This window comes from Telopea speciosissima, chromosome 10 (assembly GCF_018873765.1).
Source record: "Telopea speciosissima isolate NSW1024214 ecotype Mountain lineage chromosome 10, Tspe_v1, whole genome shotgun sequence".
Classification (NCBI taxonomy): Eukaryota; Viridiplantae; Streptophyta; class Magnoliopsida; order Proteales; family Proteaceae; genus Telopea; species Telopea speciosissima.
This window is the reverse complement of record NC_057925.1, coordinates 13,762,033-13,786,503: the sequence shown is the minus strand read 5'-3', so window position 1 is coordinate 13,786,503 and position 24,471 is coordinate 13,762,033. Positions and strand designations below refer to the sequence as shown.

The 24,471-nt window shown below is 39.7% G+C and overlaps 1 protein-coding gene across 2 annotated transcripts in view; it reads right to left on the bottom strand.

The window, feature by feature from the left end:
- Positions 1–11,990: 11,990 nt before the first annotated feature.
- Positions 11,991–24,471, bottom strand: part of LOC122642622 (DNA-directed RNA polymerase 1, mitochondrial-like) — a 28,535-nt gene continuing 16,054 nt past the window's right edge. The window contains exons 12-19 of one of the 2 annotated variants that reach the window (XM_043836152.1): positions 21,848–21,932; positions 21,347–21,499; positions 20,165–20,239; positions 13,830–13,919; positions 13,667–13,714; positions 13,240–13,354; positions 12,990–13,093; positions 11,991–12,442 (exon numbers count right to left, since the gene is read on the bottom strand). In XM_043836152.1, coding sequence (XP_043692087.1) covers positions 12,332–12,442; positions 12,990–13,093; positions 13,240–13,354; positions 13,667–13,714; positions 13,830–13,919; positions 20,165–20,239; positions 21,347–21,499; positions 21,848–21,932 — 781 coding nt within the window. In that variant the 3' untranslated portion in view covers positions 11,991–12,331. Of the gene's footprint in view, positions 12,443–12,989; positions 13,094–13,239; positions 13,355–13,666; positions 13,715–13,829; positions 13,920–20,164; positions 20,240–20,645; positions 20,739–21,346; positions 21,500–21,847; positions 21,933–24,471 lie in introns of those variants that run through there. The other variant, XM_043836153.1, reaches the window with a different exon arrangement.

Here is a 24,471-nt window from a genome sequence, read left to right as displayed (position 1 = left end):
ATTTGCATATTTGCATATTTGCTTTTGTATGCTAAATGGTTGTTTTACTGTCCTTGACATAAAGGATCACTGATGTCAAATTCCAGCAAATTAGGTATTGAAAAGTCTCTTTGGATTAGCCGTGCAATGAGTTTGGTGGTCAAACTAAACCCAGTCCTAATGTAATCTAATGTAATGAAAGAACTGATACTTTTCCAAATGTTTGGCTTTTGGGAATAACTAATCTTCTTAATTATTTCTTCGTGACAATTTACCTTTTTGTCTCCCTATGTCTCCCTGGGTCCTGATGATGGCCGCTGCTAGGCTAGCACCACCTATTGCCAGTTCATGAGCTTATTAAAGCCCTATAAATTTTATCTTCTAATAGAACCTTATGAACATAATAATAAACAGTCCATGTATAGAGGTGTGGACTGATGAAGCGTCACCTGGTACTTCTCTGATCATAACCGCATTTCCCATGGCCATGGGAGTAGTTTGGAATTTTATTTTATAAATTTTGGGTCCTTCTAGGCATTACCATGCCTAGTGAAGTATAACACTTCACTATTTGTCACGTTGCAGTACATGGGTTAATCCGGGTTAATCCATGTGATAGAAAACCTCACATACATCTCAATGGTCAAATTTTAATCCAAAGTAAGCAAGCAAAATTGCTCAAATTCTGATTCAATGTCTTTGTAAAGTTATCAAAATGTCAGCAAATGGAGATAAATATATAATACAAAATGGTCTCTTTTTTTAATTTTAGCTACATCTTCTACTCATTTTATGCTGAAATTGTACCAAAGAGATGCTTGTTTGGCCCTATATCAAATGTGGATTAACCCATTTACTGTCATGTGACAAATAGTGAAGTGTTGTACTTCATTAGGCATAGGGACATTACCAAGCATTGTCCATTCTTGAATGTATGAACTGTCGTTACAAAGGAAAATAGAACTCTGTCACTTGGCTTTGATCCTAATATCTTGCCTTCATTGCCACCATCACCCGTGAATACTCTGGGGCAGTTTTGTTTGGAGTGCCTGTATCATCTTACCATCCAAGTTCACTTGTGCCATCTTAACACCCAATCCTTCAATCATCACCTTGGCATACAAGCTCTCCATCTGGTCATGACTCTTCCATAATATTACCATCACCATCACCATCACCATCCTACATTGAACCGCTCTAGGTGGACCCTTCGTTGGGGGTAATCGCACCCACATTACTTAGCTTTTGGGAACCTCGAAAGTCACCTTCCCCTTCTTACCATCTAAGAACCCCATTACCATCCTCTTCAAATCAATCAGTGGTTATGATCCGCTTCAGCAATGTGCATGAGGGCTCTTCTTAGATAGACTCTACTTCACTCATAAGGCTATTACCCCTTTTGAGCACAAAGGCAGTATTAAGAAATGAAATCAAGCTTGCATGACAACTCAATCTTCCCTTTTGAGATTCGGGTCAACATCTGTACCCTCCTGGGAAAAATGTGTTTACCAAGGTATGAAAGCAACACAGTCCAACTCTTTTCATGGCACAAGCTTCTGTCCTAGGAAGAGGAGTGCAAACAGATTGATGGTTTACATATACTGTGCAGTGTGCACGAAGGAACTACAATTAGGGGTGCAATTTTGGCCCTGACAACCTGAGCTCGCCCTGGCCCACCCAAAGCCCGAATAGGGCTTGGGTTGAGATATCCGAACCCTGAGGGCAGATCAAGATTAGGAATTTCTGGCCCTGAGTCAGGGCCGAGCTGGGCCTGGGTTAATGCCTAACCCTGAGCCCAGCCCAACCTGACCTTGTTGTAGCCCTAACTACGATGGTAAACCCCAAGATGGTGGGCAACATTGTTACTGTGGTCGGGGAATTTCTTGAAACAACAGAATGGAGAAATAAAAGTTTTTGAAGAGTGGCATTAAGACCCTTGGGTGGCATGCATCTTTGGAGAAATTTGGCTTCACAGATTTCAAAATTCGGCACTTTATTTTCGAGGAAAGGAAGGGTCCTGATAGTCTGGCTGATGATGATATAGATGAACAATCCAAAGGTATTTAGAATCTCCACCAGACTTCCTGATTGACTCTGCAATCAAGAAGTTCAAGGCATATGTCAAAATCTCTCCTGACCTTTCAAATGATGATTTTAACTTAATCTTCTTTCTAAAGATTGAGTTTATTTTTATCCCAACTTTTTTTTTTGGTTCAGTTGAAATTTAGTAGATTGATTACTGCATGGATTGATAAATCCATCATTTTGACAATCAGACAGGTAGGAATCTCCAAATGACCATGAAAGAAGCAGGAATCATCCTTATATTCATATAGGGTAAGAGGACTAGAGTCAAAACTCTCATGCATTTCTTTTGACATACTTTGTAATAGGTTCAGCTTAGCCACACATCTATTGATATTTTTGAGGAAAGCATCAGGATTTGGGGTTTTTTGTGAAAAAAATATACTAATTCCTAGCAAGCCATAAGAAATAACAAGTAATCGCAAAGATAGATAGAACTAAAGAAGTAGGTTTTGGAATTTCAGGTTGTATCAGTATATCAAAAAGTAGAGTGAGTATTGAGGAACCTTGAGGTTCTATGAGCTCAAACCTAACTATACAACTACCCAAATTCTTTTAGAGAAGGGACACAATAGGAAAATATGTGCGTCTGTTTCTCTTTTCTTTTTCTACAGAAACAGCAGAAATCTTCAATAGACAAAAAAGCTTTGATCCTATCCTTTATTGCAACACCATTATTTAGAGAATTTTGGGTGATTGTCTCCTTTCCATGGAGTAGTCCATAAATTTCTTATGGGAGGTGGAACACGCTCTTTGAGATGCCCATTTCCCTGAATAATAGAATTTTGGGTAAGTGCATATGATAAAGCGGAGAGAGAGTTTACTATTATCCTAGTAATAGTAATAAGGACCTCTTTCCTAGACCTCGGACAAAATAAGAAATCATCATGACAAGTTTCTATAAGGGATAAAACTAGAAATTCAGAGCCAATGTCATAAGAGAAAGTAGAGTTGATTAAGGTTCTGTATGGTAACGTTCTAAAAAATTGATTCTAGTGTTTTCTAAAATCTCACAAGGATGCCTCTCATCTTCACAAGAACACCGATCGACCTGCAACTCGACCTCACCTAGCTTCGACTCTGCTCCTCCGTGAAGGACTCTCCTGCAACCTCTTTACTCGTCCCAATGTATGAATAACACATACAAGAAAACAATGGTTTACTTGGATTTAGGATGTTTTAACCGTTTGTGTCGTTGTCTTACTTGGATTTAGGGTTTATGAACCATCATGGAAGTGTTGATGTTGTTTCTTCTTGTGTTTCTAGATTAAATAGTTTTATTTGGGTATTACATAATGTGTTATTGAAATCCAAATGGGTTTAATTATGGTGTAGGTTGTATTTTACGTAATTTTGGTAAACAACAAAAATGATTCTGTTAAGTGCAACCCATACAGATTTCTGTTTCTTCTTAATTACAGAAAAGTTTTTTTTTTTTTAGTGTTACAATACAGTATTTCAGGGCCCAAAAATGCTCAAAAAACACATAAAACTGTGTCGAACCTAGAAACACTCAAAAAACACAGAAATGTTACAATATAGAGCCTAAAGGACCATTCCAACTTCGCCCCATCATGAGATTAGATACACTATTAAATATAGGAGACTATTAGTAACCACAGCCCCTATGTATATACTAAGAAGGAAATGCAGTACCCCTTGTGTCTTCCAAATGTTAATTAAACTTCCTGTACCTACTTTTCAGCACACTAAATTCCTTAAGATTGGGATAATATGATTGATATTGTCCCAAACCCACCACCCTCTCTTGGGTTTGAAATTTGCGGCCAAAATGCTACTAGAAGGGAAATATTTTTCCTTAGCACCCCTACTGGGTTTGAAACAAGTTTCCATCCTAAGTTAGCAATGCCTCATTGTGAATAGATATTAATATGAAGGCCAATCCTCCTACTCACTTTGATTTACAAGCTTTCTTCCATGAAATTAGCTAAGGTTTCCTTTTAAAATCTATTTCTCCTCTCTAAATGTGAGCATTAGATCTATCAAGCATAGCCCAAATACTAGTAGGAAAGAAAACAAAGACATTATAAGTGGAAATGGAATTCATAAAAGATTTGATTAGGAGTAATCTACCTGCTTGTGAAGGCAACGGCATTTTCTAATAGGCCAATTTACTCTGGACACTATCAACAATCCTTGATAGATGTCTTTTCTTGGAACTTACCAATAATCATTGGTGTACCCAAGTACATAGAGTTAAGAGCCATTTCTTTCATTCGAATAATCGGGTATCGGGTGTAAATCCTGATAGCTTTTGATATCTAACATATATGGATTCAGATATTATGAGAACCGAGTCAAGCAAACAAGATCTTGTAAGATGGTGATAGTGATCCATTAGATTTAGTTTCCAACCTACACATCCTTCCATTCTATCTTCACTCTGACCCTCTTAATACCGTTTCACCTACCCAGATAAGTGAGTGGCTCTACGGTGTGACAGGTACAGTGCAAGTTTTGATGCCGAGGAGGAACCTTTTGCTTTCATGTTTGGCTCTTCGACTGACATTTCTTTCTCCTCTTTTTATTTTTGCTTCATCTGTTCTTTGTTTTGTTCCTGTTTTGATTACTGGTTTTTCTGGTTCTTGTTTTTTATTTCTGCTTGATTGATGGTCACGACTCTTAGGGGCCATCTCTCTTGCATTTGAAGTTCTTAGCCTGCTCTTTACTTTGGTCGGTGCTTAATCCTACAAGTAGGGTTTTGGGATTCCGCCTATCTTTCTGGTTTTTTGTTGTTCATCTCTTTCCTTTTGGTGTTCTTCTATGTCCCGTCGGGCTTCCCCACTTGGGCCTCCTGGTCCTAAACCTAGTCGGCAGTATCAAGGCCACCGTTCTGCTGGTTCTGGGTCTGGCTGGCCTGAGGGAGGTTCCCTCTCGCTTCTGCCTAGCTACCATTGGGAGGGAGAATTTGGTGAATAGCTCGGTCTCAGCTCCACTAAGCCCTGCAGTCTCTGGAAGTGCTTTAACCAAGATTGTCAACAGGGACAACTCGATGTTGTTTGGCTTTACTGTGGGTTTTCCTAAGCCAACAAAAGATATTTTCTGTAACCATTTCTCTGTAATTTGGGAACCTCTTGGGGTCATCTCTATCACTTGGCTTGAAAATGCGAATTTTTTATGGTTGAGATGGAATCGGCTGCTGCTCGGGAGAGACTTCAAGCTTTATGCCCCTGGTGGTGTGGAAAGGCTCTGATCAATCTTGTTACTCATTCATTGGACGATGAGTTGTTTAGCTTTGAACGTGAAATTGTGCCTCTTTGGGTCAGGTTAGTTCCATCCCCGTGGAAGCTTATTCTTTTGATACAATTAAGCAAGCAGTTTCCTGTGTTGGTAAAGTTTAGGACTTGTTTCTTAATACTTCTGAGTTGGGTTTACCTTCTAATGTTGCTCGTATTAAAATTCGGTTTAAATGGAGAAGGCCTGTTTGTACTCATTCCAAGATTCGTAACAATAGGGGGGATTGGTGGCCTGTTTTTCTAAACTGTGAGGCATTTAAAATTTGTGGAAAGTTTGACGTCTCTGTCATGAAGAGAATTTTTGCCCCACATCATTAGGGCCTGGGTCGTCTAGTAGAACCCCGTTTATTAGTTTTTTTGAGCAAGCCTTGACGCCACCTCTTTGTGTTAACTTCACTGGTGTGACAGCAGAAACCCAGATGATCATGGATGAGGTTGTTAGGGCTACTTCCCTTGTCTCTGAACCTGCACTCCCTTCCTTTACAAATCTTGGGGTTGATACTTCTGTGCTGGGTCACTGTGAAACTGAAATTTCCATATGCAGTTCGCCTGTGGTTTTACTCTCGGAGCCTGAGACTATCAATGATTCGGTTGATGTGAATCTTAATTTGGATGTTGCTGATAATCCCTCTGAGAAGTTTAATTTCCCTGCTCTGAACCTTGCTGCTAATAATTCGATTTCAAGTTCCATTTTCTCAAGCTTTTCTCCCAGTAATGATGCATTTATTTCTTCCTTATTATTGGATCCACAATCGGATTCTTTGAATATTGTTGAAGATGAGTCTCTTGACCACGGGAATTCTGTTACCTCGAGGGGATCGAGCTTTTCTGGTTCACCTGTGATTTGTATCCATTGGATTTCGACCCTTCCTTTGGGGTTGCTTCGGATCCTGTATTTCCTGAACCAAACAAAAGGGGTTTTGTGGGGAATCCTTTTGGGTTTTCTAATCCCAAAAAAAAAAAAAGAAAAATGTTGACTCCTTTCATTTCTCCATCTCTTGCTTTTGAATTCTCGGCTTTCAAAGCCATTCTTGAACATTCTATTGCTTCTTCGAATGACCCTACTTCTTTCATCTCTCTGGTTAAAGAATTGATCAGTGAGCTTTCTGGAGGTTCCAATCTTGGTTGTTCAGATTTACCCTCTAACGATAGCATCTCTCTTGGCTCTGTACCTGGGACATTGGTGGAGACACAAACACTTAACCCGGTATTCTCCTTTACTCAGTACCTGCAATTCTTTAACTATTTTTCTGTATTTTATTATCCTGCTTAGCTTATCTATCTACATTTTGGAACTTAATAATCGTGTGTTGCGTCGGTCTTTTCATCCTCAAAGAGGTTATCAATTTTGTAGGTGTTCTGTCCTTTTCTTTTATTCCTTGTCTTTTATCATAATGTTTATCCTTTCCAGGAATACTAGAAGCTTTAATAATATACTTACAAAAAGATGTTTATCCTTTCATATAAATAAATTTCATCCTGATATTATTTTCCTTTGTGAAACTAAGTATGTGGATCATGCTTGTTTAAAACTTAAACCCCCTATATCTGATTACAAATTTGTTTGTTATATTAATAGTACTGGTTCAAGGGAAAATTATCTCCTCCAATTTGCTGACCGGCCCAGTTCCCCAGTTCCTCTAATAGGGGGATGGTGGACCCCACTCGGCCAGAGTGTTTGGGCATGGGTAGAGAGGTCATTTCAGCCCCCCTTTGTTAGAGGAACTGGGGAACTGGGCCGGGCAGCCAACTGGAGGTGATAAAGATCCCTGGTTCAAGAGGAGGGAAGTGTGGGTTATGGATCCTTACTAAACCAGTCATCCTTATTTTGGATTCATTTCTCTCTAGTAACTTTATTGGAATCAAAATTAAGGAGAAAGGTTGCAATACCTTTTGGTTAGTCTGCTTGTACGCACCACCACATCAAGCTGCTAGGAGTCAATGCTGGTTGGATTTATTTGATTTTGTATCATCTCTGGATTGTACGTTTTGTATTATTGGATATTTTAATGAGGTGCTTTCACTCTGAGAAAATTGGAGGGTCTCCTTTTCAATCATCCTCTGTCACCCAAAAACTTAAAGATGTTATTCAATCTTTTTCTCTTAAGGATGTGGGTTTTTGAGGATCTCGCTTCACTTGGACAAATAAACAAAAACCTCCTAGACTTATCAAAGAATGTCTTGATAGGGTTTTGGCTTCCCCTCAATGGTTCTCTTCTTTTCCTGTTGCTTATGTTTCTAAATTATCCCCAGTTGGATCTGATCATAACCTTTTGCTCCTCTCAACCTCTGGGTCTCACCCCAGTTACAAAAAAGTTCTTCATTTTGAAGAAGCTTGGATCTATCACCCTGAATTCTCTTCGTTCTGTATGTCCTGTTCAAATTCTTTTTCTTGGGATCCAATTGCTGAGAAACTGGCCTCTTTTTCAAATCATTTGAAATCTTGGAACAGAGATGTGTTTGGGCATATTAATTACCTCAAGAATCAAATGTTTGACAATTATCTTTTTTGTTCTGATAAGACTGTACCGGACCAAGTTATGTTGGATAAGATTCAAGGCCAGTTGAAATGAATATTTGATGCGGAAGAAGCCTTTTGGTTACAGAATTCCAAACATATGTACATTAGAGACGGTGATTGAAATACCAAATTGTACCATTTGGTGGCAAAATCCAATTTGAGGAAAAGGATTGATTTTATTTGGGATGAGGAGAGTCATAGAATTGATGATCCTAAGGCTATGGCTCATATTTTTGCTTCTCATCTTAAAGAAGTTTTTGCTACATCGAATCCTCGGGATGCAGGTTTTGTGGATAGTCTATTTCCTCAGGTCCTCTCCTTGGTGGATGCGGCATTAATTTGCTCTCCTCCTTCATTGGAAAAAATTAAGAAGATTGTAGTTTTCTTTGGTCCTCTCAAAGCTCTAGATATAGATGGGTTTCAAGCTTGTTTCTTCCAAAAGTTTTGGAACTTGGTAAGCCCAGATTTGCTCTCTTTTTTCTTTAAGTTCTTTGATGATACCCTTATTCCTCAAGGGGTTAATCGTACTCTAATATGTCTTATTCCTAAGGACTCTGTTATTCGGGTTGGGAATTTCAGACCCATCAGTCTTTGCAATTTGGTTTATAAAATTTTATCCAAACTAATTGCTAATAGGCTGAAGAATTTTTTTAAATCTTTTATTTCCCCTTTTCAGTCGGTTTTTATTCCGGGAAGACATGTTACTGATAATATTATTGTGGCACAAAAAATCTTTCATTTTCTTGACCATACCAGAGGTAAGATAGGATATGTTGCCATTAAGATTGATATGTCAAAAACTTATGATAGAATTGAATGGAATCTGAATGTCTCTCTGTTTAGATTTCTGGGGTTTGAGGAGAAGTGGTGCAATTTGATTTTATCTTTAAGCTCCACAACTTCTATTTCTATCAAATTAGACGGGAGTCCTTTCGATTTTTTTAAGCCCTCGAGGGGCATTCTATAGGGTTGCTCCCTCAGCCTTTATTTATTCATTGTGGCCATGGAGGTCCTCTCCAGACTGTTTTCTGTTCATCGGGGTTTGAATTTATTTAGGAGCATTAAAGTGGCCACAACCGCTCCCAAAATTTCCCATCTCCTGTTTGCGGATGATATCTTCATTTTCTGTCCGGCTTCTCAAGATGATTTGTTATCCATTAAGGCTATTTTAGATCTGTTCTCGGATTTGTCGGGACAAGACATAAACCTTTCTAAGAGTGGTATTCATTTTAGTAGGAATGTTCCATCTTTGGAAAGAACTGCACTTTGTTCCCTCATTGGTATTAAAGAAATGTCTAAAGATGCTATTTATTTGGGAACTAATCTTTTTGGCAGATTAAAGGTTAAGGAGTTGGATAAAGTGGTTGTGAGAATGCAAAATAAACTATCTCTTTGGAAATCTAATTTTTTATCATATGCAGGTCGTAAGGTATTAATCCAATCTGTTCTTGCTTCCATTCCTGCATATTTGATGAACTGCCTTCATTTCCCATTTAAAATCTGTCGCAACATTGATTCTCTATGTCTCAATTTCTGGTTGGGGAATTCAGGAAAAAAGAAAAAATCTACATTTGTTGCTTGGGATAGAATGTGTGTTCCTAAATCAAAAGGGGGGTTGGGTTTTAGAAAGGTAGAGGATCATAACAAAGTTTTATTGATGAAATTAGGATGGAGATTACTTTCGGAATCCACTTCTCTTTGGGCTCGAACTCATAAAGCCAAATACTTTCCCAACTCTTCCTTTTTTTATCCTAGAACCCGCAAAAAAAGGAGATCTTGGACTTGGAATAGTATTACTCATATTACTCTATGTCTGCAAAACATTGTGATTAGGAAAATTGGCAATGGTAAATTAACTTTCTTTTGGACCGACCCTTGGATACCCTCGATTCGAGGTTGTCTCTTTCCTTCTTTACAAGATCTGGCAAAAAGGGATGATAAGGTTGACAAATTTGTAACTAATTCAGGTTGGAATATTGTTTTACTTGATGAATCAATTCCTATGCATTTTTCCTCTCACATTTACAGGATCAATTTGTCTTCGTTTGATGATAGCTAGTGATGTATTTTAGCCAAAAATAGCATATTTAGTACTAAACTAGTAGCTAAATCTCTAAATTCCATAGTTTCCCATCATAATTCATTTCGATCCTCTTGATGGAAATTTTTTTGGAAGATGAAGATTCATCCCAAATTTAAAATTTTTTTCTGGTGACTGTTTCAATGGAAGTCTTCCAATCAAGGCGATCTTATCCAAATGGCTTCAGATCGACCCTTCTTGTGCTTTCTGTAGAAGTTGTGCCAAATCCTATTGGCACTTATTCCTTTCTTGTGATTGGGTTAAACACATCTGGGCTATTGGTCCACTGGGGCTAAGAACGGAATTATTGTCGCATTCTTTGTTGGAAAATCTCTGCATTGAGACTTTGTTTAATTATAAATTAGATAAGCATTCTTTAAATTGGTTTTTTGGGGTGTTTATTATTACGTGTTATTTCATTTGGGCTGCTAGAAACAAAGTTGTGATTGGTTTAAAAGAATCTGATCCCATTTGGATATTGAAGCTGACTGAAACATGGTTGGCTGATTTGGAAATATCCTCACCCCCTGTTACATCCCATTATGTAACTATGGGTAAGGAAGAGGAGGTTGTATTATCTACTTTTTCTTGTCTTCCGCATTTCAATTATCCTATTTTAATTTGTGCAAGATACCAGGCACCAGGAATAACTTCTGTGGGATGGTCATTTACCTTTTTACTAGATGGTAGATTTATTTTATTTGTTGCAGGTTTTATTGAGTCTCGACCATTCCATGAGTTTAGGATTGAAGATAAAAGAAGTGTGGTGCTCAAATCATCGGATCGCTGATCTTCTTTCATCTCCAACTGCTAATCCTTGGCCTTGGCCTCTTCTAAAAGACTTATTGTATATAAACAATATAGGATCTAATGTCTCTTTTGTTCATAAGGAGGATCCTTTTTGTTTAGCAGTAGCTGTTAATTTGGCCAAATCTGCCCACTCTTACAAATCTATGTATATGCTTATTCAGTAGTATTAATATATTTTATCTTCTCATCAAAAAAAAATGAGCCATTTCATTCATACCAAAGTGTGCACAAATCTGTCGCTTTAAATCTCGCGGAACATTTTCCATGCCATTCCTTAGCAGTGTAAAACAAAAAAGCAAAAGGGGGCATATCTAGTGCACGAGGCTCCTGCCACTGCGGGGTCTGAGGAGAGTCATAATGTATGCAACCTTAGCCCCGCTTCTCAGAGGTCGCAATGAATAAATCTCACCATTGCGCCAAAGTCCAGCCAGACATTGGAAGTTGGCTAATTTTTTTCATTGGTTACAGAACTTTGAAATAGCTGAAAAATCAACTAGGATCTAATACTTTAGGTAGACCACCAAATTTGATGTGCCAATCCAAATCCACTGTTCCAATTCAGTGATTGAAGCGAACATGGGGTAGAAATGACCTCCAAAAGAGAGCTTGGAAGTCCAACACAAAGAAACTAGGGCAATAGGAAAGCTCAGATGATCAAAATCTCAGTTGTAGATCTTATCCCTAAAATAATATCAGTGGAGATGAATATCATTTCTGATGCAACATTCAGAACCCAAAACATTTATTCTCAACTGCAAACAGTCCCAACAGAAACAAATATTCTTTCTTTTGTATTTACCAAAAAGGTTGAAAGATTGGAGGCAATTGCCATAAATACCAAGAATAGTAAAAAATGTAAGTATTAGGACCACGTAGGATACATTCAAAAAACCCAGGTCTCGACTTACATTTACAGAAGCAATAGGAACCCTAGTAGCTTTAGCTACTTTACCAAGATTTGATTTTTTTTTTTTTTTTTTTTTTTGGCAATATTTCTCATGGTTTCACTGATAAATTCCAAACAGGTGCAGAGGTTCTGTAGTTCCCTTCTATCTGTTCTAGCTGGCCCTCAACTCTGCTGATATAGCTGAGATTCTACTATTCAGTTCTTGTGTCACCTAAATGAACTTCTGGCAAAGGCAACTTGTGCCATTGATGTACTTGCTTTCGGAACTGTTTATTCATCTACTCTTGCCAATGCCACTGTCACATCCACATATTGCTAAAGCATGCTTCTTCCCTCTTAGCCATCCACTTCAACATTATCCCCATGGCTAGACAGCTCCAGACAAGCTTTTTTTTCTACACAGACATCTACTCTAGTTCTCCAAAATTTACAGTGGTAGGCTCCGCAGAGAAGTAGAGGCATGGCTATTACCATAGACAAGTTGCTTCCCTAAATGCTTGAATACATCTTCACCTGAATTACTTACATGAATATATGTATACATATTTGATGGAATTGTAGGAGGCACAAGCTCCATTTCTCAGGGAAATTCATGTTGCACTTCGCCAGCCCATGAAAATGCAAACCCACCATCTGGAAAAAATACAGGTGCAGAGGCATGATGCAGCATCAAAGGAAAATTTGTCTGCAGATCAGTTGAAGAAATATGTTGACCCCAGAACTTCTCTTAGATCAAAGTCTCCGCGCTCTGGCAAGGGAGGGAAAGACAATGTGGGGAAGGACTCCTGAAAGCTCTCCAGCAACTGTACAGAAAGAGACAGAAGCCATAGCAATGTAAGAGAAATCATAAAGTCACATTCATAAGTACGAATTAACAGGAGAAAACTCTGGATTTTCCAGAGAAATAGCAAACTCATTACACTCTTTTCAAATGAAGTTGAAATATAAATGATAAATTGCTTTATGCCTGTCTACTGTAGCATATATTTAACAACTGTCATCGCTAAGAAAATACCTATGTGGGTATGTGTACTATCCAGAATGGAACAAAACAAAATTAGTTGCAATCAGCAAATGATTGGGTCACATCTTCAGAGTTAAGAGTAGATATTTGTTCCTAGAAAAACATTCTAGCGCTAACCTATTCTGTTTCATAAATAAGAACGGCAATTTCTCCCTTTAAAAGAGGCAATTTTTCACCGACCTTGGCTATTTGAGCTGCCGGTTTCGCCAAATGGGAAAAATTGGTATGGGCTTAAAGGTTGGTATGAGCAGACTAATGACTTTCCACCAAGAGTGTGTTTTCTATCGAAGGTGTAATAATGTATTGCAGAAGTAAAGGATACTTACATTCTCCAGTATCGGTTGCTCATAGAGTTCAACAAACTTTTCTCGGAGTATCCTGTTCATTTCGTCAACATCACATGCATGTGTCCAATATGAATCATGGACTCCTGTAACCAGAGATGAGCACATATCACATATCATATATATATATATACATACATTCAAGTACCAAATATATAACATCAGAGTATTAGACACATGCACGTTATTATTGGTCCAAAGAAGAAAAAAAATATGTAGAAACACTACAAACCTGCAAAGTTTAAGCCCGCATTCTTGCAGGCAAGTGCAGTCATCATCATATGGGAGCCATCAAGGGAATGAACAAAATTTGGTGGGAAAGCTGTCCTTTGTCGCTTGACCATGACCTACAACAATTAAAATCATCAAGGTTCAAATAATGAACTCCGAAAGACTGACAATGTTTATCAATATTCTTTACAGAAAAAGATAGAACATGCTAGTTGCCAGTATAAAAGCCATCAATTTATGACAGAGGCGTAAAGAACATATATATCTTCAGCTTCCATGAGGTATGGTAAGAGTTTGCTAATATATTTTGTAGTAGGTTAGCACCCATGTGATTTTTGAGGGTAGGTCAACAGTTGCGTAAGTTGGAAGGCTAAAGATTTCAGGATGGGAATGGAGCCAAAATGGAATAAATTTTCTAGCACCATTACCTTGTCTGTTTCTCGCTGTAACGTCAAAACCTGAAGGGAAGTTTTAATCTGCATTTGTTTTCAACAGAGAAAGATCAAAAGATATCAAAAATCGGTCCAGTTACAAGGGAAAAAAAGTACATCAAGGATACTCTTGGGACTTCCTATTCCATGGTTCACTTACAAGATGCCTTCCTAATTTGCGATAAGGTTGCACAACAGGGAGTCCAAGAGGAGTCGTCCATCTCACTGGCTGATTTTCTGACGCAATGACCTGCTCAATTTCCAGTTTTCAGCCATTAGTCAAGTTCTAGAGAAGAAAGAATTAGATACAATCCCCAAAGATAAATTATTAAAAGGAGCATTAAGGAAATTCACATAAATCTTTAAAAGTGCATGAGACTTCGATTCAACTTAATGTGTAGAGAGGAAGGTCTACAGCACAAGAACAAATAGCACACAATACACTTGGGTTTATCAGCAGTGTCCATATTTACAGTACGGTCGAGGCTACCAAAATATAAGAGACCAATGGCCACTAGATTTGTGATGGTTATGTAAATACACAATTACACATACATATCATTGGAGAAATAATAATTACATTTCAAGAATAGAAGTGGGAGCGCATATACATAAAGACAGTAAGGTGCTAAAGGAAAAAATTGTGAATCCTGTAAAGACCTCAAATTGGAGAAAGGTTCCTATCAAGGAGAAATGCTTCCTACGTGCAGATAAAGCTGAAGCCTGAAGCAATAACTTGGTTTCTTTATCCAGCTACTAGCTTATCAGCAGAATATATCAGCCAGCCAAGCGCACAATCTCTGCGATCACACCTTCCTATCTCGGCACAAGAAAAATTGTGCACCACTGTCAATTATTTTATTACCTTGCATAATCGTACAGCATATTGTATTACCATACATTGCTCTAGAGTTTCCAAACCTAGAGTGATCTCGTGTATCTTTCATTCGTTCTATATAAATACAAAGGTTCCCTCTATGGTGAGTATGGCTTCATTCCTAAGCTAACATGGTATCAAGAGACTTCTACTCCACCGAGATTCTATTTTATTTTATTTTTTCTTTCAAAGCTCCACCCATGGCCGATGATCTCTCTCACGTGGGGCTTACTCCCCCACCGCGGCATCCACCGCGCCCCACAGGCATTGTCACTCCCTCAACAGCCGCCACCTCGTCCTTTGCTGCAGCACATCACTTCCTCATAGTTTCTTTGCTACCCTTGGCATTCAACATCAGCTATCTAGCCCTCGCACTCATGAGCAACAGGGGAAAGTTGAACGCCGTCATCGACATATCATTGAAACCGGCCTCACTCTACTTGCTCATGGTGCGGTTCCCCAAAAATACTGGCACTACGTCTTTGACACTACAGTGTTTCTCATCAATCGTTTATCTTCCAAGGTGACCCAGAACGTTCCCCCCCTTCCAAATGATTCACCATATCAAACCTGACTACACCTTTCTCAAGGTGTTTGGATGTCTCTGTTTTCCCTTTTTACGTCCCTACAATAACCACAAAATGGACTTTCGTTCCACCCCTTGTGTGTTCCTAGGATACAACCCCTCCCACATGGGCTATCGTTGCCTAGACATCGCAACCAATCGTCTTTACATTGCGCGCCATGTTCGCTTCTTTAAAAGGGCATACCCAGTGCACAAGGCTCCCGCCACTGCAGGGTCTGGGGAGGGTCATAACGTATGCAGCCTTACCCCTGCTTGCGCAGAGAGGTTGTTCGCTTCAATGAGACCACTTTTCCCTTCAAATCTACCACTATCCTAGGACCACCACTGTCTCCCTCCCTCCCTCCCTCTGCCCTATGTGGCTGCCCCCATTAGCGTGGCTCACAACCACCCTCTCCATCCCCCACCATACACCCCCGATCCCCCACCTCCTCCCTCCTCTCCTTCCGCAATATCTCCCCTACCTTCCTCACCTTCCCCCACACCACCAGCCCCACAAATCGACCCATCACCTCCCTCCACCAGCTCTCTGCCTCTCCCCCACCCCTAAAGACCCATTATCTCCTTGACATCTACAATCCCCCCCCCTCAAGCCCTTCATTCCCACACCCAGCCCTCTACACCCATTACCACTGAACCCACCTGCTTCTCCCAAGCAAACAAGATACCAGAATGACGTACTACAATGGCGGAAGAGTTCTATGCCTTGTTACAAAATAAAACCTGGTCCCTGGTTCCATCCAAACCTCACATGAACCTTGTGGGCTACAAGTGGATTTACAGAATCAAACACAAGGCAGAAGGTACACTGGAACGTTACAAAGCAAGGCTGGTTGCTAAAGGGTTCAATCAGCAACATGGTTTAGATTACAGTGAGACTTTCAGTCCAGTGGTCAAACCCACCACCATTCGAACCCTGCTATCCTATGCAATTTCTAAGGGCTGGTCCATCCGCCAATTGGACGTGCACAATGCCTTCCTCCATGGCATTCTCAATGAAGAAGTGTATATGTCTCAACCCCCTAGCATTGAGGATCAATCTAAACCATGTCATGTTTGCAAGCTCCACAAATCTACGTATGGTTTAAAACAAGCACCCAGGGCGTGGTTTCATAGGCTCTCCCAATTTCTATTGGCCTCTGGTTTTCGGGCCTTTCAGACGGACCCATCCCTGGTCATCTTCACTCAAGGGGCAGGCACCATCTATGTACTTGTATATGTTGACGCCATTTTGGTCACTAGTAGTGATGATGGGCACATCACCTCTCTCCTTCAACAGCTGGCTGTCTCCTTTGCAAACAAGGACTTGGATCCTCATAGCTTCTTTCTTGATATTGAGGCCATTAACCAACCTAATGGAGTGCTTTTATCTCAATCTCATTACATCTCCGACCTAATCCATCGGGTAGGTATGACAGATTGGAAGCTTGTTCTCACCCCATGGCTACTACTACAAAACCATCAGCTTCAGAGGGTGAGCCATTGGCCGATCCATCCAGTATGTGACTCTGACTCGCCCTGATGTTGCTTACTCTGTCAATATAGCGTGCCAATTTATGCATGCTCCCACTGATGCTCACTGGGCCCTCGTAAAGCAGATTTTGAGATATCTCAAGGTTACACAAAGCCATGGTCTCCATTCGGAAATCGGCAAACATAACTCTCCAAGCTTTCAATGATGTTGACTAGGCTGGAATCAGTGATGACAGAAAATCTATAAGGGGTTATGCCGTTATTCTTAGCCCCAACCTCATCTCCTAGAATTCCAAAAAACAACGGACCGTGGCTTGTTCCTCCACTGAGACTGAATATAATGCCCTTGCTGATGCACATGTTGAGATTACTTGGTTACGTTCCCTCCTCACAAAGCTTGGCATTGATGTTCCTCACACTTCCATTTTCTGGTGTGACAACATTGGTGCCACCTACTTATCTGCAAATCCGGTTTTCCATGCCCGCACCAAACACGTGGAAATCGACTTCCACTTTATTCAGGACAAGGTTGCCAAGAAAGAAATCATTGTTCATTTCATCTCTACCAAAGACCAGCTAGCCAACATCTTTACCAAAGGGTTGTCCTCTCAATCCAATTTTCTTCGAGACAAGTTGAAGAGTCGAAGTTTCAAATCTTCCCCTTGAGGGGGTGTATCAGCCGAATGTATTGGCCAGCCAAGTGCACGCAATCTCTGCGATCACACCTTCCTATCTCGGCACAAGAAATATTGTGCACCACTATCAATTATCCCATAACCTTGTATAATCATAGTGCATATTGTATTACCTTACATTACTCTAGAGTTTCCAAACCTAGAGTGATCACGTGTATCTTTCATTGGTTCTATATAAATACAAAGTCTCCCTCTATGGTGAGTATGGCTTGATTCCTAAATTAACATAGCTGAACCATGGAGCAATGACTTAGTTTCTTTGTCCAATTTCAAGTAGTTGGGTGGTCTTTAGCGATAGAGCGGAAGGTAATTCGACTGGAAGGTGTTTAGTGGGTTTTTCAGTGATGGTAGAATAGAAATCTGAAAAGAGGCAAGGGGCACACCGTGGAATCCTGGTTAGAAAAGACTTGCTGCATTAACTCGGTTTGTCAGTGTAGTTAGAAATCTTGAAAAGGGGTAACAGGTACACAGTGGTATCCTTGGTTGGAAGAACCTTAGCACATTTGTGGGTTCATCAGTGAAGGTTAAAATGTTGAAGAGTAACAGATACAAAGCAATATCCTGGTTAGAAAGGCCTTACTGCATTTAGTCAGGGATTCTGTTGACACGGCATGCAATTATTCTGGAAGTCCTTCAAAGAGAATTCTGTCTATGGGCACAATTTGACTATAGAAAGGCTTGGCAACAGTTGGAGGAAAATTCAGGGATTTAAAAGAATGTCTAGAGAAAGAGAGAGAGAGAGGGGGAGGGAGAGAATGATCAAGGGGAAATCAAAACATGGGCGAAGCACATATTGGTCATGAGTGGGTCATTCCCAATGGAAATAAACCTGATGTTATGAACCAGCAGAGATCCAGCCAGTTGATATTCCTAGGGAAGTTGTCGAAACTGGACTCTAAAATGATAACGAACTATACTGCTGGGGGAGATTATGGAATGGTGATGAGCAATAGTAAGCGGCAGTTTCGGAAAATTATTCGAGGGAAATAGCTATGGAGAAGTACCTTCACACACACACACACTCATCCAGAAAAACAAAAGGGCTACAATGAAGTGGACGGTTGTCAACACAGTTGTCCATGTACCAGTAGAAAATTCAGCAGCTACCGCTGCTCCCGCTTCCACATGAGGAACTCCAGGTTGAGGAGTTACTCAGAATGCTGCCAAGATATGTATAATAAGTCAATTTGTAATCTTTAACACCAGCTTTAAATCCAACACTTGCTTTAGTCTCTGCTTATGGTACATAAGTCCTTCCCTAAATTTATAAATTAAGAACTCACAACAAGAAGGTCTACTTGACATGAATTAGGTGTAAATGAAACCTTTCACAGGAATCTTTCACAAAAAATTCAACTAATCAGTTCAGCATCAGACCCTGTCATGGTATTTGAGTCTCCAAATACATTCTTATTGTATACTCTTTCATATATACGGGTCGGCATACATAATCATTCATAGTCATGATCAAGATACATATTTATCCGTCAGGGTATCTAGATATATACCCCTATAGTCTATAGTTTAGTAGATGGGTAAAAAGTATATAATCAGTAAAATCCCAGGAAATCCGTGCAACAGAAGATCCTGCATTTGAGACTTTCTACACCAAAAATATTCTCTTAAACAAAGGTATTCGTGCTGGGATGGTGGCTCAAGATCAGCCTCTGAAAACCTTATATTCCCTGAAGAGATTCTACCCCATGGAAACATTCTTTAATGGAACTTTAGCTTTAGCTGGTAATGAACAAGAAGATTCAGCAGCTACCGCTGCCCCCACTTTCTCAGGTGGAACTCCAGGTTGAGGAGTTTACTCAGAATGCTGCCAAGATATCCGTATCTTTGGTCTCATAGTCAGGAGTATAACAAGTTGATATACTCATTGTAATTTATGACAGATGGAAATATTCTGCCAGAAGATCAGAGAATGATTTACTCAAATTGAAGGTATGATTGATTTCATATTCTGAAGTATGGAATATCCTAACTATGCTTGCTTATGTAAGCTCTGTTAAAAGAAGGGTTGTAACCCAGTAGAAGTCTTGTTTTTGCAGGTTATGGGAGGGCTGGACTGGAATTGGTCCCAAACTCAGCTTTTTTACACACAGTGGATGCCCTCAAAATTGAACATACATCTTCACACTGGCTGCCCGAGCTTTCACCATTGCACCAAGCAATAGCCTCCTGCGTGAAATCTGAAATTCATTTTGCTTACAAACGCTAGGTGTGACTGTGTAGTTCTTCTGTTCATTTGGTTTTTGCAAGTTTGCTTCACATTCATTAAGGACTCAGGTTACCTCCAAGCTGTCTACACCAATCTGTATCTTATTCTTCCTTTTTTGTCAACAAAGTTCTTTTTGCTGACCCAAAGAAAATGTTCCTTCTCCCAATGACTCATAATTCATACAACAATCAAGTATGCCAACGGAATGGGATCAATTTAAAGAGACCTTCTTAGGTCAAACTTTCTTTTATTGGTCATTTGACATAAAGACTTTTTAACGAGGCACTCAATTCTTATGACAAGGAAACAAAAGGTGTAAGAGCTTCAAAAACCATAGCTGGCGTAACCATGGTTCAGGCCTCCAGTGTTGGGGTTTCAACCCAATGGTCATACTTCGAAATCTTAAACCTCCAACAAAAATTGGATCTCAGCACCTCTTACATGCAGACAAATCAGCAACCATTGAAGCGAGGAATCATTGGCATAACCACCCAATTTACACATTAGAAGAAGTAAAACTATCAGGTGGTCAAATTTCATCTTATTAGGTAGAAGCACTTGGGTCATCCATGGACCGCATGTTGTCTAATGTACTTTTGCAGCAAAACAAAAAGATATATCGTAAAATAAGTGCAACACACACCTTTGCACAGTCACCGAGCCAGCTCATGATGCTGCGTGCAGCTTGGAACATCTCTCCCAAGGCAGTTAAAGTGGTCTGTCAAAAAAAAAAAGATAAAAAACAGCCACGTTATTAGCAATAAGCATATAAAAAGGGGAAAAAGAGACTAATTTCCCAGCTTCAAACATTGATTAGTAACTGCTGTTCCATGCAAAAGCCACCCGCCTCTGAAGGAAGTATTCCAATTTTTCATGCCAAACTTTGGGTTTGACTACATGTCATGTTGTTAATGACAATAAATATATGTCATCATCCCCACATGGTGGATATGGGATGCTCCATGTGATAGAGGACCAAATCCCATCACTGGTCAAGTTTCAGGTCCAAACAAGAAGGGAAGTCCTCAAGAGTGGGTCCAAAGTGACAAAATTACAAAAAAAAAAAAACTAGAATCCATTATTACAAAAGGGCATTTCTTAAGTTCATGAAAATTTGAACTCACTTCTAACTATTGTCCCTGCTCATTTCATGTTAAAATTTGACCAACAAGATATGAGTTTCCCTCTTAACATGTATCCACTCATGTCTACCATGTCTGCCACATGGCAAGGAGGCACAATTCATGATGATACATATATAACTAACAGTAGTTATTCAGTATTGGAAAAAGTTCGTACATCCCTCAGAACCCTTTCCTACTTCCCAGCTATTTCTCTGCCGCCTGAACAACATGACTTGGTATTCTGAGTTTCTGACTGCTGGGAATAGATTCCCCCAATGGGCAATGTCAAACTTGGTTACCCATCTTAACTGTATGGTTTTTATCCTTGTGTTTCAAGTGGCCTGGTTGTTCAATCAATTCTGAAATTTCAAAGCATTATACTGACGTTGAAGTCGGACTAGTCTGAAATTTAACACAAGTAGTAATTTGACATGTTCATTGTGTTTAGCAGTAATAGCCAGCGTGCAGCAAAGGGTGTCCAGACACCACATGTAGGAATCCTGGTTCCTCCTTCAGATTTTGCCCAAATTATTTGTTTATTTGTTCACCAATGTAAAATATTTGTAGTAATATAAAATAGCAGAATGGTTGGGAAGTATAGGAGAAGCATTGCTCAGCATGAAACCACATGGTAGAGAACAAATATTTGAAAAAGAAAGGGGAAAAAAAGCCTCCAACAATTAGCAATGGCATGCCCTTACTTTTGCTGCATAACAAGCTGCCCCAAACAGCTCATTCTCATCTGAAATGGCATTTCGTTCCTTCAATCTTCTCTTGATCTGGTCACGGGCGCCAATATAAGTGACACCATATACAGATGTCATCACTGTCTGCTTCACCAATTTCCTGTCTACCTAGATATGTCCCAATCATCACATTAATAGCCAAATATTAGTCATGTCACAATCAGGAACTTTAAAGTACAGGAAAGAAAACTTCTACAACAGCATGCATAGTCACCTAATTTATATGCATAGTTGTCAAGGAGGCTAGATGACTAAAGGTGGTTGGAGGGTGGTCAGGGAAAAACCAAGGTGAGGCCTTGACAACTATGTTGATTATATGTTCACACTTATGTTAGCTGAAGGACTAAGCATAATGGGCATCTTTCGTGGTTTTGGGTAACTCCAGTTATCCTACTTTACTAACATATGCATCACTTTGACATCTAATTTATGGGACACCAGATATTACAGACTAACCTGATTGATTAAAAGCCTAGCACGCAATGCATTTGGGTCAGTTTCAGGATCTTTCTCGGCATCTCTCTGCATAATATCAAGAACTCTGCATTGCAGATATCAAATAACCAACGAGATTAGTTTCCATGGATCACATCTTTGGACAAACATTTAGTAATCATAGAATGAATGTATAAAAACCCATCAAGTATTTGGACAAAAACCAAACACAACCCTACTCAAGACCCTAATGTGAAATGGCAGGAACAGCATTTATCATCAACTGTAAATTCTCTTAAGAATATAATTGTCAACGTGACGCCTAGGTGGGTGCCTTGGTCACCTTGTTTGTGCCGCCTTACACCCTCCAACCCTTGGGTCACCTAAACGCCGCGACAACTATGCTTAAGATTACCTTGCTTTGGCATTTTATCTACGTTTTAGAGACCAAAGTGCAACCAACATACATACACAGTTACAGTTTCCCTAACTGCAAGATATAAATTTTAAAAAAAAAATGTTTACAAAGCAAATACACCATTTAAAAGCCTAATTCTAATGAATAAAAGCATCAATACTCCAGAAAGACTTCTTGTTGCATCTGCCCTAATGTGTGAAGAGAAACTACATGCACAATTGACATTGTTGCAAGGTAATCAAGAAATGCTTTGGATCCTTCTCCCTGGATTGTGTAGCTATGTACTTCTGATGCAGTTAAGAGTGTCCAATTGGGCCAATCAGGCCTCAAAATACTTTATTTTGCTCCATGGTTGGGTCTTATGGCCTTGGCTTTTCATTTTTGGGTTTATTGATGTAATGGACCTATTTTATAAGCCTAAATTTGGGGTCTTAATTCTGTGCACGGGATTAAGTGTATAGATAAGATTGTGTGGGTCTCATGTTTTGTTAAGTTATTTTAGAAAGAATTTTTTTTTCACGAAGTATTTGATGTCTTATTGTTAGTCAGTAGTTACGTGTTTGGAGTCTTTTATAGCAAGAATTTGATCAGTTTAAGTTAGTTTTTATTACAGTAACTTGAAATGATAGTTGTTTATTTGGTTTAAGAGCCCTAAAGTCAGTTTATTTGGCCTTTATAAACAGGGTTATAAATGCTACAATATAAAGAATTTTGGAATGGAAAATTAGTTTAATTTAGTTAATATTGAGGTTGCTTCCTCTCTCTCTCTCTCTCTCTCTTCCCCACGACTTCTCCCTTCCCCTCATCCTTGTGATTCCTTTTCTTCCCTATCCTTGCAGCTCCATTGCTAGCTGTCTCTTTCCTTTTATCATAAAAGAAAATCCACCACCACCAGATCCTCTGAATGATTTGCATTATTTGGTATCAAATCCTAACCTGGCCACACTTACCTATATTTTCAAGATTACAGTTTGCTTGCTGATGCAGATCTGAAGACCTACATCTGCAAGAAAAGGATTCCAAGTGAGAACAAATCAGAAGGGTACAGGTCATGAGAAGAAATTACTAGCCATTCCACAGAAGGAATTTGAGCAAACCAACCAAGATACAGGTCTGATTTTGGCTTTGGTTACTAGAGAGATCACCACACCAGCTCCCACAGCCTATCAAGGAGCTGCTGTCGGACTTTTCTGACTTAGTTCCACAAGAATTACCTCCTTTGAGAGACATTCAGCATGCTATTGACTTGGTACCTGGTTCAGTGTTACCAAATCTGCCTGCGTACCATCTCAGCCCTACAGAGCATACTGAGCTCAAGCGACAGGTGGATGAATTACTACAGAAGGGTTTTATTGTGGAGAGCCTAAGCCCATGTGCTGTTCCAGCTTACTTACTCCAAAGAAGGATGGTTCTTGGCATATGTGTGTGGACAGTAGGGCAATAAACAAGATTACAGTCAAGTATAGATTCCCTATACCAAGGCTTGATGATATGTTAGACATGCTGTCCGGTTCTATGGTTTTCTCTAATTTGGACCTTCGAAGTGGTTACCATCAGATTCGTATCCGGCCTGGAGACGAATGGAAGACTGTCTTTAAGACCAAGGATGGACTATTTGAGTGGAAAGTCATGCCTTTTGGTCGGACAAATGCTGATGCAGAGCATCCAGCTGGTTCAACAGCTCAGGTTCAAATCCAGCCCAGTTCAAGCCCAGCCCAGGTTCAAGTCCAGCCCAGTTGTGTCCAGCCTGGACTGAACCAACTCTGGCCCTTACAGCAATTTCGTGGATCCTTGGGACTGCCAAGTTCTGGCCCACAAGTCAACAAAATGTCTTGTGACTTCTCAGCTCCCTAGAACAGTTTATTATTTCTTGTAACAAGTTTCTAAGTTTCTTGTTTGTTGTTCCTAGGTATTGGAGTAAGTTTCTAAGTTTATTAGGGATAGTTTTCATGTATGGGGAAATGTTTTCTAGGTGTGGGAACTCCACTAAAATTGGGAGACCAATAGTCCATTTTTGTGATGCATGTAACCAAGAGACTTTTAGTGCTCTTCTTCCCCTATAAATAGAAATCGTGGAGGTTGTTTCTGCAGCCAAAATTGAAGGGGAAAAAAGAACTCTTCTCTTGAAGGATCATATCCTGTGGACTCAGGTGGGCTATGGATCTCAGCAAATACATCCAAAAGTGGATCTCTTTTGGTGGACCTAGGTGAACTCCTATGGTGGGGC